Source organism: Ictalurus furcatus, chromosome 14 (assembly GCF_023375685.1).
Source record: "Ictalurus furcatus strain D&B chromosome 14, Billie_1.0, whole genome shotgun sequence".
Classification (NCBI taxonomy): domain Eukaryota; kingdom Metazoa; phylum Chordata; class Actinopteri; order Siluriformes; family Ictaluridae; genus Ictalurus; species Ictalurus furcatus.
The window spans coordinates 30,950,994-30,968,114 of NC_071268.1; the positions used below are offsets into that span (position 1 = coordinate 30,950,994).

The window sequence follows — 17,121 nt, forward strand, 5'->3', positions numbered from 1 at the left end:
GCATTAAAGACCTGGCAGAGCTTCACCAGGGCAGAAACCCAGCGTCTGGTGTTGTCTATGATTTCCAAAACGTATTTTTATGGTTTGTGTTATAATCTTACCTAATGTGATGTATATGAATGTTTTGTACAGGACTTTGGATCATCTGCTGTTGTCTTTACATGTGCTTTATAAATAAATTCGATCTGATTCCAGATTTCAGGATTTCTGTGACTACAAAGGATTTACAACAAAGTATTAAACGACAGTTTAATTCATGAATGTGTTCGTTTGTCCAATGACTTTTGGTCCCTTGTAGAGGGGAACCACATACAAACAGTGCTGTGTTTCCTGCACTGTTGGCTGGATTTGGATGTAAATTCCCTCAAACGAAAGCTGGAAGTCTGCACTTTGAGCTCTTACTCATTATTTAATTTGAACTCCAGCATGCTGTAGTAGACATCTGACAAAATCAATAACTCAGTTGCTGTCCAAATATTTATGGACCTGACTGTATATACATATAAACAATGGATCTGTCTCACATGACGTAAACACTAAAACTGGAGACTGTGTGACGGTGTAGAGAGTGTGTTTATGCTGAGAGTCGTGATACTGAAAACACACACAGTATGTATAATTATTATTTGTGTTACTGTGCAGGAAGTCTGCAGACTCTGAAACAGGAAGGCTGTCTGTACGCCACCAAGCATGACAACACCACCTTCACATGGTCTGTGTGTGTCTCACTGCCTTTTAATTGTTGCATATATGTGTTTTATGATTACTGCAATGTGTGTGTGTGTGTGTGTGTGTGTGTGTTACAGGCAGGGTGATATAGTCACTCATGCAGAAGCTCCTGCAGATAGAAACCCATTCCTTCAGGACCTTGACAGGCTGGATGTGAGTATCTCTGTTTCACACACACACATCCCATAATGCACCTCTCAGTTAGACAGATATAGGGGTAACTGATATACTATACATTTGCTGCTGAGATATCAGGAACCCCAGGAGGAAAACTGACAGACAGGCGGTTGATGAGACCGACAGATCGATATATTGACCATGTAGTTCTAAGTCTAATATGGTTTAGTTTACGTACTGTCTCTCTCCCGCTCTCTCTCTCTCTCTCTCTCTCTCTCTCTCTCTCTCTGTGTGTGTGTGTGTGTGTGTGTGTGTGTGTGTGTGTGTGTGTGTGTGTGTGTGTAGACAGGGGAGTTGTTAGCAGCGCCAGACTTCACCAATCCAGCTTATCCGGCTGAATACTTAGGTGAGTGTGTGTGTGTGTGTGTGTGTGTGTGTGTGTGTGTGCGCGCACAGTGGCTTAGTGGTCAGCACGTTCTCCTCACACCTCCAGGGTCGGGGGTTTGATTCCCACCGTGGCCCTGTGTGTGCAGAGTTTGCATGTTCTCCCCGTGCTGCGGGGGTTTCCTCCGGGTACTCCGGTTTCCTCCCCCAGTCCAAAGACATGCATGGTAGGCTGATTTGGCGTGTCTAAAGTGTCCGTAGTGTATGAATGGGTGTGTGAATCACTGTGAATCACGGGGGCCATCTTCAGTCGTCCTGACTCAGTCTTGTCACTGGATCATGGCGGTCACCGGGAAGTGAGAGTGCGGCGCAAGTCTTCCTCACTTTAATCCAATTCACGCGCAAGTCCAGTCCCAGTTTGTGTTCTCCATAATGGAGGCAGAAATGAAACCTTCGGTCTTCGTCGAAACTGACTGACGAACTCCTGGTGTGAGTGTGTGTGAGAGTGTGTGAGTCTGTGTGTGTGTGTGAGAGAGTGTGTGTGTGTGTGTGTGTGTGTGTGTGTGTGTGTGTGTGTGTGAGAGTGAGATTGTGTGTTGCTTGGTGTGTGTTGCTTGGTGACATTTTACTGTTCTACATTAGAATTGGACAGAGACTGAATGACACGGATGGACAGACATGCTATGAAATGACCAGTGGCACACACCTGTGGACTGATAGATAAGCGGGTATGCAAGCGAACAGAAAGACAGACAGACAGACAGACAGACAGACATGTGGATAGATGAATAAACAGTCAAACTTGCACACAGATGGATGCAGGCAAATGCTAATGGACAGACATGCTAACATGGGGGACGGACACACGGATGAACAGACGTGCTAAAGAAGACAGGTAGACATGTCTATGCACTGACTGATAAATGGACAAACAGACACACTATCTGCATGACAGACAGACAGAGAGATCGATGAAGACAGACAGATGGGCATGTGCATAGAGACATCCATCCATCCATCTTCTACCGCTTACTCCGTCTTCAGGGTCGCGGGGAAACCTGGAGTCTATCCCAGGGAGCATGGGGCACAAGGCGGGGTACACCCTGGACAGGGTGCCAATCCATCACAGGGCACAATCACATACACATTCACACACCTGTGCATAGAGACAGGCGTTTAGAATTTTGGCCGTGTGTATTGATTAAGACTGTAACACACACACACACTGTTAACAGTTGTCTCTCACCGACGGAAACAGGAAAGGCTGTTGCCATGGAGACAGTGAACAGCAGTTTGGAGCGAATGCAGCGATCCTATAGGCTGGAGGGCAGTGTGAGGGTGTGGTCAGACTTCCTGAGGCTCCACCTCCATCCTCGTACCATATCCATCATCAATCAGTACAACCATGATGGGTGAGGGGACACACACACACACACACACACATACACACACACACACACACACAGTGACTGGAAACACAACTCAGACTCTGTGTATGTGTGTGTGTGTGTGTGTGTGTGTGTCTGAGACAGCGAGGTGGCGCGGTTGGAGGTGTTTGGTCAGGGTGAGGTGCTGTTACAGGGCTCTGTATTGGAGGAGCTGGAAGATAGGCTGCATTTTTTCATAGAGGAGTGTGACTACCTGCAGGTACAGTCCAATCAACACACACGTATGCATGCCCGCACACACATGTGGTTAGGGTGTAGGCAGACAGTTAATCAGACAGACAGACAGACAGACAGACAGACATTCCCCACATTTGGCTGAAGCTTTTATCCAAAGTGATTTAAAGTTGAGACAGGGTGTAGCTGAGATGAGACAGACAGATGTGTGATCAGACAGACGGTTGATGAGACAGACAGTTAGTCAGACAGACAGATAGTAGGTCAGTCATACAGACAGTTAATGAGACCGACAAACAGGTGATGAGTTGGAGAGACAGACAGGTGATGAGACAGACAGTGGAGGAGAGATACAGAGACAGTTTAGGAGACAGACAGATAGACTGTTGTTGATCAGATAGACAGACGGATAATGAGCGAGACAGACAGACAGTTGATTATACAGACAGACTATTGATAGAGAAAGACAAACTCTTGAGAGACATACAGAAATTTCATGAAAGAGACAGACAGAAAGACAGATGATGAGACAGACAGTTGCTGAGAGATCCATCACACACACACACTCTCTCTCTCTCTCTCAGGGTTTGGGTGTTCATAAGTTAAGCATGACAAAGTGTTCCCGGTTACCATGACAACTGTCTATCCATCAGGGGTTCCAGGTGCTGTGCGATATGGCTAATGGTTTCTCAGGTTTGGGGTCAAAGGTCACAGAGCTGCTGCAGGACTCCTACAGTGGGCGGGGCATCCTGACGTGGGGCATGGCTCCTGTCAGTCACCCTGATTCAGTAAGTCATTTAGACTTGTTGATAATTTCCTGTCTGTCTCTCTTTCTGTGCATCTAACTATCTGTCTGTCTCTCACTGTGTATCTAACTGTCTGTCTGACTGTGTATCTAACTGTCTCTGTTGTCTCTGTATCTAACTGTCTATTTGTCTCTGTATCTGTCTGTCTCTTTGACTGTCTGTCTCTCTCTCTCTCTCTCTCTCACTCTCTCTCTCTCTCTCTCTCGTTCTTTTTCTCTGACTGTGTATCTGTCTGTCTCTCTGTCTGTCTGTGTTTATTTCCTGGACAGAGTCCGATTAAGGAGGTGCATCACATGATGAACTGTGCTCTGGGAATGGTGCACATGGCACATCACAGTTCGATGTTCTGCCCTTTGACCCTGAGGGGCGGGCTAGGGAGACGTCCGGCTCCGCCCACCACTTTCCCTCTCCTCAGTTATGACGTGAGTTCAGTTTCCAACCTGGTGATGATTACTCTGCTGTAGAAGTCTGCCTGTCTGTCTGTACCTAATATTAATAATACTCTGTCTGTTTCTCCTCCTGACCCCCTCTCTCTCCAGCCGTCTCTGTGGTATCACAGCAGCTCTGTGTTAGCTCTAGCTCTGGACACGCTGACTGTCCCCTACAGGCTCAGACAGAACAGCGCCCCCATGTGGCAGCTGGCGGACGCGCTCACTGTCTCAGGCAGGAAGGTGAGCTAGCAGAACGTCGCCTGTGTAATACACACATGAGCATCAGATAATCTTCTGTTTGTTGTTCTCAGGTTGTGTGCGCTTACGGGTCTGTTCCATTTCCCATGATGCAAGGCAGCTGCCTTCCTGACGTGCTAAACGCCTGTGGTGACACATTACCATGGAAACCTCTATCAGGTTGCCCTGAGCTGGCCGACGGGCGATGTTTCGGCCAATCGGTGACACTCCGGGGGCTGGAGGGACAGAGCAGTGTGAGGTATGAGGTGTTGAGCACTAACAGCTTTGTGTTGTCGAGTCAGTGAAGGCTTTAGTCTGACAAACTGTTAGTGTGTGTGTGTGTATGTGTGTGAACGTTAGTCGATTCAGTAAGATGCACTATTTATGCCAACGATAAGCAATACGTTTTACAGGCACAATAGTTCACTTTGTTTACATTCCTAAAATATACAAGTAACCTGAAACATATGCAGAGCATGCTAAAAGGTAATGGTTTAATCCATGACCTCAGCGCAGTGTGACTGAAAAGAAAAAAACATTTGTAAAACCGTGAATGCACTTCACTCCAAAACATAATCGTTTGTATGGGCCTTCTGTCGGTCATTTTATAGACACGCCCCAACGCCACTTCACTCCGCCCTCTTTCTACATGCTGGGAGAGGAAAGAATCACGGCTGAAACCTGCCAGCTCCCAGTGCAGCCAGATAATTCTTGTGTTGGCAAAAAATCATGTTGTGTTTCAGAAAAAAACCCCCAAAAAAACTTAGACACAAAATGCATTAACACCAGGATAAACACTGGCAGCGCTAAGATGGGGTTTGTAATTACTGATGAAGGAATGGAGCTGAACATGGAGTAAGTGATGTAGCTCCTGGACAGGTCTGTAAACGCAGTCTGTATAAAGCTTTGAACTTTTCAGTGGCCTTCTTTAAATAACGAATGCAGCAGATAATCTTTCATCACTCAGAGAGCCAGGTAAGGAGATGCTTTAGATTAATCACCTTCAAATGTGTGCAATGTTAGATAACTGTGTAGTTGTGCTAATGATGCAAATAGTAATAGTTTCAGCTGAAAATTGCTGAGAACTTGTTTTAAATAAACAAGGCAGAAGTTAAATTGAGCTTATTTCTAGTATGTAATGTCTATGGCTGAATTGGCCGTGTGGGCAACAGCTAACTGCTAAAATGCTAACATTAGCCAGCCCTTATACAACGCTCTGTAGCTCACCACTCTCATAAGATGAGTACTTCTTTATTGTGAACTCCGGATAAATTAAATATAATTAATCACTGAACACGATAAATCAGATCCTGAGATGAGCGCGGTGAAGTTAGAGGCTAAGGAACAGAGCGGTGAATAGAAAGAGAGCTAGTTAGCTGTAGGAAGCTTCTGGCTTTATCAGTTAATTCTGTTTAAGAACTGCGTGCTGGGTCAAATGTAAAGCAGAATTAATTAAATACTGTAATACTAATCCTTATGATGGTTTGGTAATGATAATGAGTTTAGTAATCACGTATACATTACAGCAGAGTGAAATTGTTTTCTTCTCATACCCGAGCATGTCAGGAAGTTGGGGTCAGAGGTCAGGGTCAGCCATGGTACAGCGCCCCCTGGAGCAGAGAGGGTTAAGGGCCTTGCTCAAGGGCCCAACAGTGGCAGCTTGGCAGTGCTGGGGCTTGAACCCCCGACCTTCTCATCAGGAGCCCAGAGCCTTAACCGCTAACCACTGCCCCTAACTCTGTCCGATCTTTAATCTATCGGCCACCTGAGGTCCAATCTCTAAAGGAATGCTCCTTTAGACTACATATTTCTGGGTTTTAAAATCACTGTTTATTTGTGGAGGTTATTCTGGTGGTTTAATGACATGAGGTAGTGCATGGTTGCCAGGAATTAAAAAACAGAATAACGCTGTGTACTTTCATTAAAACAAAAATAAGTATAATAACTTGTTTATTTGCCATAAATGCACTGTATAGAAATTTGTGAAGTACTATGTAGAATGTTTCTATATTCAATTTAATTCAATTTTATTTGTCTAGCGCTCTTAATATTGGACATTGTTACAAAGCAGATTTACAGAAATATTAGAAATAAATTGTAAATTTAGACATTTATCCCTAATGAGCAGCCAGAGGTGACGGTGGTGAGAAAAACTCCCTGAGACGATATGAGGAAGAAACCTTGAGAGGAACCAGACTCAGAAGGAACCCGTCCTCATCTGTTTTAGTTCAGATGTAGATACTAGAAAACTTCACATGTCCTGTTATTAATTGCTATACATCACAATTTTTCCCCTAGAATAGTAAAAAATAAAAAAGGTTGATGGAGATGTCATGAAGTCCATGAAGAGATTATGTCCTTTTATCCCTTCAGTTCTCTGGTTCCTGGAACAGAACATCCCTCCAATCTACACTGTGCTCAGTCAGGAGAAGAAATACTGAACACACACCTGATAACACGCTACCCGTCTACACCACTGTAAGTCTCTCTCTCTCTCTCTCTCTCTCTCACTCACACACATCACAGATCATGCATTATGGCTGTAAATATGATGTGTACTGTCTGTTTGTTTATTTGCCCCACAGAGCAGTACAGTTGCTCTCCTCTCCTAGTAAACTGACCCCGCCCTTCCCTCAGATCTTCAGCCCAAAACTCGACCCTCAAGGTTTAATACGGAGCCAAACGTCCACAACGGGTACGTGTTAATACCACCACTGAACACTTCACTACTCTGTAGAGTGCTCCGTTACAGACCTCTCCTATGGGCAAGTGCTATTAACACTGTACATTACCTTATCGGACGCTATAGTACACAGTAGTACTTTATAAGCACAGAGCCGTTATTAATTAGAATCCAGAACTATCTGTAACCTGGACGAGGACCTGTGTCACGTTTGCATGGCATCCTGTGACGTTTTCCACATAATGGGACGAGTCCATGTTTTTGAATATTCAAATAGAGAACAGTAAATTAGGTGTTTAATTGAATCGTAATCACGAGCTGCCTGCCTACCACGGGTGCAGGAAAGTGCTCAATTATTAGGGACGTGTGTGTGGCGGACTACGGGTTCTAAATACCCCTCGCTAGAACTAAAGTCCAGAGGGTGGAGTCAGACCTGCTCCTGCTCCTCCAACCTCGTCAAGAGGGTGGAGTCAAACCAAAAGTCCAGGGGGTGGAGTGTGCTTCAGGTTGGATAAGTGTATTCGTTGTCCCTTGTTGTACAGCGTCTCATGGGTTAGCGCTTGGGGTTAGGCTTATAGGAGGAATTGGATGAGGTCCAGTTTTTGGTTCTGTAGCAAGGACAAGGATCTCCGTCTAGGTTCTGAGTGTTTCTCTTTTTGAACACTGTGTGGTTGATGCACATCATCATGACTAATTCACTGTGGTTTAAACACAGGTCTAAACACTATCCAACGGATGCAGTTATGCAATTTTGGGAAAACGTCTCTCGATGTAAGATGATAAAGGTGTACGACCAGCCTTGTCAGTGTCTCATGGAATCATTTGGCCTCACTGCTGACATGTCATGCAGTATTTTAGCTCAGTGTCGTGGTAAATATACAAATGATTAGGTGCTGCAAAATAAAAAAAAATTCTCCATGTCTTTAAAATTGCCACATTTCATACAGTAGTTTGTCTGTGTGTGGTTGAGTTTTAACAGGTAAACTGGGTCAAATTTGACTTGAATACAACGTAACCTTTTGGACTATTAAGTAAACATTCCTCGAGGCAGTTAGATTCCTACTCACAAACTTCCTGCTTTGTATGCTACGACCTCTAGTGCTGCCACCTAGTGTGTAAGAAGCGGTAGAACTCGTAATGAATGGTAATTAAATGGAAATATCGCAGTGCACCTCAGAGAAGCAAATTCGTCTTGCCGGTATTTTGTTTTGTGATATTCTGCCTCATGCCTAGATAGTTATCTTACATTGCTAATCTAATCTAAGAAGTAAGCATACATCACACAGATTTCACCAAAAATGCTCACATTTTGGACTGATCAGTGCGTTATCCAATTTGTGATCAACTAATTTGCTTTGGAAGCAATATATAGCTACCATAATTTCTCGTTTGAACTATAAAAACAAAACACTGGTACACTTGATGAAAAACAGACCCAAATTCAGCACAGAGTACTTGGTTACATTATGGTACAAAAAATGCCAAATGTAGACTTGCATAGTCATTGGTTTACTGTGCACTATGTTATAAAGTAGTACACTACACAACAGGTCACCTGATCACCACTTTGGCTAATAATGTCATACTATATTACACTAAATTACACTCTATTAGGGCCAGGTACACCATTACACAGCACTGTAGCACCACGGCAGGCAAGTATTAATAACACAGCAGTTCACTACAAATATAATGGTTTTTGTTGTTTGTTTGCTGTATTTATTCATTTTGTGTATTTAATGTGTTTATGCTCTGGTTTAATTTTTGTTCTTTTATGTTGTTGAGAGGCACTTAAATGGTAAACTTACATAGCTCTTTTTAAACATAGCAGTTCTACAAAGCGCTTTACACTGTGTCTCATTCACCCATTCACACACCAATGGTAGCAGAGCTGCCATGCAAGGCGCTAACTTACCATCGGGAGCAACTTGTGGTTCAGTGTCTTTCCCAAGGACACTTCTGCATGTGAAGACGTGGACCGGGAATCGAACCTCCAAGCCTATGATTAGTGGGCAACCCGCTCTACCAGCTGATCCACTGCCACTCAAACAGATTATTCATCTCAGTCCAGCTCTGACTGATGTGGCAAGAAACGTAAACGGAAATAATTAAACTGCGTTGGTGTTGTTGTAGTGTCTTTTATCTCTGGGTGTGTTGCATGTAATATTTGTGTAGCATGATTTCTAACTGCGCAGTATTTTGTTGAACTGTTTGTCACATACTGTACTTCAGCATGAGTGTTTACTTTCCCTTAAGTGGTTTAAAGTCTGGGTGAGGCAGTTTATATTTTTATAGCTAAGAACCAGTTATCGGTAATTGGGTTCATTTAGCATTTGAAAGTAATTAAGTAATTAATTTGTGTTTTGACTTAATTGTGCCATATGTTTTATTTTCCCGCTTGCAGAGGCTCCCCTGCCGGTTTTGTCTCTTCCCGTGTTGTCGAGTTTGCAGTCCAGCTCATCGGTGTCTCGTTTCCTAGCCGAGCTTCAGAAGTCCTGCAGCGCCATCGATTTACGTCGAGTTTCTCCCACTTTCCTTTCTCACAGCGACCAGTCTGAAATCGCAGAGAACCTTGAGCAGCTTTGGACGCTTGCGCACTGTTACCGTGACGACAGTGGTGGCACAGTGCGCTCTTCCTCTGAAGATGATGATGATTAGCTCTGTGTAAACAATCCAAGAGCAACAAGATAACATTTCTTCAAATTAAATCAGTTCTGCACTGAATCATGGCACAGCTAAGAAATAAAGATGGAAGGACTAGATTAGATAGTGGGTGGTATTGATGGTGAGATGGATTAGCTGCTAAGAAAGAGATGGAGGAAAAGTAGTGTAGAGGAAGGATGGTGGAAATGGAGGATAATGAAGAATGTAGCACCGTCTGGGTTTAAAATCACCCCATATTTAGCATCTTGGGGACAAAACTGTAGGGTAAAAGGGTGCTTAGGACTGATATTCTCAAGTAAAGAAAACAGCATGTGTGTTAGTCGAGAATAAAACATTTATTGACCGATAAAACCTCACTATTGTGGTTCATGAGTGTGCTCCATAACCAAGCTAGTTTTTATTTAAAGAAAACCTGCTCCTTCAAATATTGACTGACCTTATAAAAACAAAATGTATAATTAAAAAAAAAAGGTTTTTTGTATATAGCTTTGTATGAACATAAAACGGTTGTGAATGGCATAAAACATTTATTAATAAACAGTATTACGGTCAAATTCATTTGAAGATGGAAGAGTATTTGATGGAAGAACTATCCAGCCTGATTGCCAAAGGGAGTCAAAATGGTCTTTTTGGTTTAAGTTTAAAAGAGAAAAAAACTAGATACAGATGAAACATTCTAAACAGGTTTTTTTTTTTTTTTTTTCTTTTAAATGAATAAATATTAAAAAAAGCTCTTGTGTTTCTGGTTAATTTTCATCATTTCAGATTAATTTGGAGCTAAAACTAATGAGCAATCTTGAATGGCCATGATGTGTAATAGCAGTGACTGGGTAGATATGGATCACTACATGTTTCTATAAAAAATAACAACACAATCTTTTATGAAAACAGAATAACCTTCCAAAATTATACCAGAGAATTTGGATTCACAAATATGTTTCCTAGACTTTGGTGTTGAAACAAGCAGAAACTTTTAAAGGGAACCCTGTCTATGAAGACTTGGATGGCTTATTAGATTAACTCTGACATCCGCTATATAACTCCGCTATATAAAAACACTCTAGATGTCAGAAAAAAACATCCTTGCACTCTTAGGCCGCCATTGCTGTTTACATCACAATTCATTCTGGGTAGCGACATCAATTGGTTGCAACGGTCTCGATTCTCCAGCGACCCTACAGCGAAATAAACATGTCTTTAGCCTTTTCGATTTGAACCCGAGTGTAACATAAGCGTGGAGGCTAATATAGAAGATATTACTTAAAATGTCCATCCAAATGAAGACGATCAGAGAGGTGAGGAGGCGAGAGTGGGGCAAAATCCATGGTGTCTGTGTAGCAACTGCACGTCTATGCCAACCGAGAGTGTTTGTTGTTCAAGGGAAGCACATGGATTAAACTATCGTTTTATGAAACGTATTCTAACATCAATAATTTTAGAGATTATCAGCCATCTTGCCGAGGCAACTCCCCTCATAGTAATCCACTGATCAATAACATCCTGACAAAAACAGTCTTGTTACACTGGCAAAGGTCCAAACAATCCAATTATGTAAAAATATTTAATCCGCCTTTCAAGAGACCAAAACCATGCGTGTACTCCAAATGGTTCAAGAACAGCTTTAATTTTACTTTGGGTATGCCTTGGCTAGGTGTTTTAGGCTAATTTTACTGGAGCTTTATGTTATGAATGTACAGAAAAAAACACACTAACAAGATGCTTACGGGTTTGATTATATTTACAGATATCCCCTGTATCACAGCACACAAGAACTAGAACATTACAGCCAAAAGCAGCACAACCATTTTGAGAGCACTGCGTATGTCACGTAATGGCGGCCTCTGTAGGTTAAAATGTGTATTAAATATTAAGGATTTTTAAAGTAATGAACATCTCATGTGTTTATGATGTCGTGGATAAATCAAGCTTTTCAGCCTAAGTCAAAAACTTCAGAGACAGAGAGTTTAGTAGATGTGAAAAAGTAAATAAACTTTATTGAAACAATAAAGTGTGACAGTCTGCAGAAAGTCCAAATTATTCAAACACACACAGCCCTTTTTCTACCTTCCTACACAGTGTAGTCATTGTAGGCGGAGTTATGCCTTTCCTCATAAAAACAGACCAATCTTCTTCACCACAATTAAATATCCATGTCTATATTTTATTTTAAATTTGTGGAGCATGTGCAGTTAGTTGTTTTTTTCTCAAAATGATTTCAGAAGGTCATGGTTTCTTCTTTTTTAAAAAAGGTTTCCCACAGGCTTGTGTGTCCTGACCTTGATCCACACTCGCCTTTTTTAAGTCTTATCCTAGCTCGTTATTTGATATCTGGCCTCAAAGTTATATCTGCTTCTGTGGAGGAGGATACAGGCTGGTACAGAAAGAACAACTAGTGTACAGTAAGACACAGAGTTCATCCAACTCAACCCACACTCAGAATATAACTTGATCAAACATTGTTCTGTGGATTTAGATTATGCCTCTAACTATTGATTATGTATATAGATTCTGCTTTTTAACCAATATTGATTATTCGATTATGCTTAAGTAATAATTCTAAATGTTGGTTATACTTATTGATTACGCTTCATAAATATTTTTTATTCTAATAACATATTTTAGTAGAAGAGGGCAATTATTGCTTGTTAAGGCCTACAAGTCTTCATAGTCAGGGTTCCTTTAAAAAAAAAATGAAGAAAAATATCATTAATATCCATTTCAGTGCATGCAAAGAAAAAAAAAAACGTTTCCTTTTTTTCCCAATTTCCTTTGGATGAAGTTTGTTTTGAATGTTTGCTGTGTTTTTCCTAGCACGAGCACAGAATGGCCAAAAGGTGCACGGACCCTCATCCTTCATCCAAGGTTCAGCATTTTAAAATATGACTGTTATTTCTCAGCTGTCCCATCACCGATTACATTTAGGAAATCTGCATCGCAACTGATGACAAAATGAGCTCCCGTGGCATGTGATTGGTCAAGCGGTTTGTGGCGGGAATCTTTTATGGAAAATTCCAGAATCTCATCTCAGGCAGGGGAGATGGAGGGGAAGATCGCGAGAGAAGACAAAGTGAGGTAAGAAAGCAATTAAATAGGTTGTTATCTACATTTCTACTTTTAAATAAATCAATAATAGTAAAACTACTTTCTTTGGAAATTAAGTATTTTAGCACTAATTATGTTATTAAGTTCTGCAGGTATGTTCTCAATAGATCTTAAAATAGCCTTAACACATCTTTTCCCCTTTTAACATGGTTATTCTTTACTATGTTCTTTAAGGTTATATTAGGATGACAGATTTTATTAGCAATGTGCTAACTAGCCAGCTGATCCTGCCATGTTAGCTAGCTGGCTAGCATTAGCATTGATGATTGCAGACATGTTAATACAACCAACAAATTTATCGTAAGGAGACGGAGGAGTATAAATCCATATTTACAACGTGAGAGAAGACAAAATGGCGGATAAACTGAGGTAAGGAGCCTGTTAGCTTCCCTCCCCATTTCTCAAAAGGACTCTAAATTTTACTCTTATGTAGGGCTTGATTTGAGGATGACAAATTTCATTAACAACTGAGCTAACAAGCCAGCTGACGTTAGCTAACTGCTTAGCATTAGCAGTGACTATTGTGGATTTAAAAATCTCCAGAAATCAGTTTCAGGTTCGCTCATGTTAGCTAGCTGGCTAGTGTTAGCTGTCAGGTTATCCAGTGCTAGCTAGGTGGCTAATGTTAGTAATCAGTTTAGTTCTAACCCATGAGATCCTGTCAAGTTAACTCAGTGTTCAATAACTACATTTGCCGGTCAGAATTGCAACAAATGGGAAACTGGATGCCCCCATGTTTGTATTTTGTTAGTAACAAGCTAAGCAGCTAACTCAGATGAGTGATGTATACTTTCTTTCTCAAACAGCAAACTGTTTGGTCAGTGTTTCAGATTTAACAAATGAATATGTCTGTATGTTGATTAATCTAAAGCTAATACTTGTGTATACACAGTACAACTCATTTAAAGGTCAAAGTTTTACTTTGTTTTCCTGATGCTGTGCACAGCCGTGTTGATTTGACATCACTCCGTAAATGGGAAAGGAACTCTATTACAGAAATAATACCCAGAGTTCATTTGCGGTGGCATTTGATGTCACAAAAGACATGGTCCCTATTCACTCTGTCGAGAAAGAAGGGTTCACTAAGTTATGCAAAAATAGTAACAGCTATGAAATAGTGCAAATAATGTTTTTATTTATTTATTTTATTATTTTTTTTTTAAATAATATTCTTTATTTATAAGAACCATTGTTTGCACAATTTGCTATACAGTTGCAATCAAAATTATACAACTCCCATTGCAGATCAGGTTTATTGTCAAAGTTTAGACTTTCAGTTGTTTGCAATGAACAAATCAAACAAAAGTAATTATGATTCCCCAAATTCAACAGAAAATGCCACTTGTAATGACTTCTCCAGTTTCAAAATTATTCACCCCTGAATAGAATCCCTCACAACAGCACAAATATACAAAACAGGTGTTGTCTCAAGCACACCTGATGTAACTAATCAAGGGCTTTATTAGTTGCACCAGGTGTGCTTGAGCTGAAACACATGAAATACCTGAACTGACTAGGGGCAGAAAATATATGAAATACAGGACAACGATCCCAAGCATGCCTCAAATTCCACCAAGGCTTGGTTGCAGAAGAAGTCCTGGAAAATTCTACAGGGCCATCACAGTCACCTGACTTGAACCTCATAGAAAATCTCTGGTGGGGTTTGAAGAAGGCGGTTGCAGCACACAAACCCAAGAATATTACTGAACTGGAGGAGGTTGCTCATCAGGAACGGGAGAAGATTCCTCAGGAATGCTGCAGAAGCTCTGCATCTCGTTTGCAGCAGGTTATAACAGCAAAAGGAGCTCTACTAAGTACTAAAGATGCTCGTCATGAAGGGGTGAATAATCTTGAGACTGGAGAAGTCATTAAGTTGAATTTTCAGTTGAATTTGGGGAAACCGCTTGAAGCATTCATCGTGTCGAACTATTTCGACTGCTTTTCTTTGATTTGTTCATCGCAAACAGCTGAAAGTCAATAATTCTGATTTGCAGTGGGGGTTGATTAATTCCAATTCAACTGTATATGGTGCTGTTACTATTTTTCCAAAGTCAATTCTAATAAATAAAAAAAACTTAAATAAATAAATTGTGTAAAAAAAAAAAAAAATCCAAATGCATTATGTAAAAAGTTGCAATCGACAATCATTAAAAAAAAAAATTTTAAATAATAATTTTTTTTTATATTGCCCAGCTCTACTGTGTCTGAGTTAAAACTTCTCAGCTGTGTGAGTTTTGTTTCCTGGACTTGGCAATTAAAACAAACAAACTTGGTGGTGTCCCAGCCTGCAGCTATTCTTACTGGTGACTGTATCTGCTGATAATACGCACATGGGTTGGGTCTAAGCTTAATGTCAAATTGATATTAAATGCAACCCGTAGTAATTAAACATTATTTAATTTCTCATTTTATTTATATCAGGGGTCTCCAACACGTCGCTGGCGAGCTAACAGTAACTGGTGGCCTGATTGTAGGTAGCTCGCAAAGACATTCTGGAAACTCTTTCCCATTTCATCCAATCAGAGTGGGCTATACCACTTCCTATCCCGCCCCCTCCACTGAAAATGACTTTCCTGTGTGTAGCGGGCTACAAACTGAAAAGGTGAAGAAGCTGAAAGCAACATTACAAAAACAACTATCTTTATTCACCAAACCGATAAAGAGAGGAAACGCTGTAACAGAGGCATCATTTAAAGTGACGCGTCTTGATAAAACACAAGTTCACCGATGGCGCCATGGTGAAGGAAGCTATGACTGCGGTGGCAGAAACTGTGTTCAGGGACCACAAAAGCAAGACAGAAATGATGTCCGCTATCGCTGATGTCCAGCTCAGTGGCAAGGAGAGTTTCCTTGCTTTCTTCAGATGTAATGGGACGGTTAGAACAGGACAGGCAAAGGTGTCAGTGGTTTTCATTTCAGTGTGATGAATCGGTGGACTTGAGTGATACAGCCCAGGTGGATGTTATTGTCCGGATGGTTTTTGATGATTTTTCCACCACAGAGGAGTTTTTTACATTACTTCCTCTGAAAACCACGACCAGAGGAGTCGACATCTACAATGTTTTGAAGAACTATTGCATGGAAAAAAGCGTGCCCCTTGAAAAGCTGGTTTTTATGACAACAGACGGAGCTCCAGCCGTGATAGGGCGCCACACTCTGGAGTTATTGCACATTGCAAGGCCGACCCAGACTTTCCTAAATTTCTGAACTATCACTGCATCATTCATCAGCAGGAGATCTGCACTAAGTTTATGGGTTTTGATCATGTCATGACACCGGTTGTTCGGATTATCAACTCGATTCGATCAAAGTCCAAACAACACAGATGTTTCAAACTGTTTCTTGATGAAATTTCTGTAGAGTATGGCGATCTCCTCCTTCACATAGAAGTCAGATGGTTGAGTAGGAGTAAGGTACTCCACCGCTTTATTTACTTGCTGAGTGAAATTAAGGCTTTTATGGAACCAAGGGGGAGGACACTAACCTGTTGTCTGATGCCGGATGGCTGCTTGAACTTGCATTCTTGGCTGATGTGACAGAAACTGAATCAGCTCAATCTTCAGTTACAAGGTAAAGACAAAACCATATGTGATATGATCTGATATGATATGATATGAGTGCTGTGAAGGCATTTAAAGCAAAACTGTCATTTTACCTTCATCAATTGAAAAACAAAAGATTGCAACACTTCCCCCCATTGGTAAAGATAGCCATGCAAAGAAAGCCATGTAAAGAAAGCCATGCAAATGCAACCAAAGTTTTGGATCTACTCAAGTTGTACCTAATTTGTACCCAAGTTGTACCTGGATGTACCTAATTTCTCCATCTGGGGATTAATAAATTATTATCTTATCTTAAGTATTGTGACCTCCTGTCAAGGCTTGGGCAGGAATTTGAGGAAAGGTTCAGTGATTTTGAAAATCTTGAGCCATGTGTGGCATTCACTGCCAACCCTTTCATGGAGATAGACATTGATCATTTCAAAGCAGATGGCTGAATTGGCTGAACTGTTCGATGTTAATGCTGTAGCGATGGAGACGGAGATTAATCTTCAAAATCATATCCAGCTGAAATCTCAGCAACATTCACAACATTTCTGGATTCTGGTAGACCCAGAAAACTACAAGAACATTCACCAAGCTGCCCTCAAAGCATCTGCTTTATTTGGATCTACAGACCTTTGTGAAGCAGCGTTTTCTGATATGAACGTGATCGAATCTAAGTTCAGAACAAGACTGACAGATGAACATTTAAATGATTGCGTAAGAGTGAACCTAAGTGCATACACACCAGCATATACCTCTCTTGTGGAATCAATGCCGTGTCAGTCAGCTCATTAACTGTAA

General features: G+C 41.2%; 1 protein-coding gene across 1 annotated transcript in view; it reads left to right on the forward strand.

The window, feature by feature from the left end:
• msto1 (misato mitochondrial distribution and morphology regulator 1) overlaps positions 1 to 11,932 on the forward strand; it is a 14,948-nt gene extending 3,016 nt beyond the window's left edge. Inside the window, exons 3-14 of the mRNA XM_053642486.1 lie at positions 643 to 712; positions 807 to 882; positions 1,192 to 1,252; positions 2,489 to 2,642; positions 2,763 to 2,877; positions 3,506 to 3,640; positions 3,928 to 4,080; positions 4,198 to 4,329; positions 4,401 to 4,585; positions 6,700 to 6,804; positions 6,912 to 7,021; positions 9,414 to 11,932. Coding sequence (XP_053498461.1) covers positions 643 to 712; positions 807 to 882; positions 1,192 to 1,252; positions 2,489 to 2,642; positions 2,763 to 2,877; positions 3,506 to 3,640; positions 3,928 to 4,080; positions 4,198 to 4,329; positions 4,401 to 4,585; positions 6,700 to 6,804; positions 6,912 to 7,021; positions 9,414 to 9,667 — 1,550 coding nt within the window. The 3' untranslated portion in view covers positions 9,668 to 11,932. The remainder of the gene's footprint in view (positions 1 to 642; positions 713 to 806; positions 883 to 1,191; positions 1,253 to 2,488; positions 2,643 to 2,762; positions 2,878 to 3,505; positions 3,641 to 3,927; positions 4,081 to 4,197; positions 4,330 to 4,400; positions 4,586 to 6,699; positions 6,805 to 6,911; positions 7,022 to 9,413) is intronic.
• Positions 11,933 to 17,121: the final 5,189 nt, after the last annotated feature.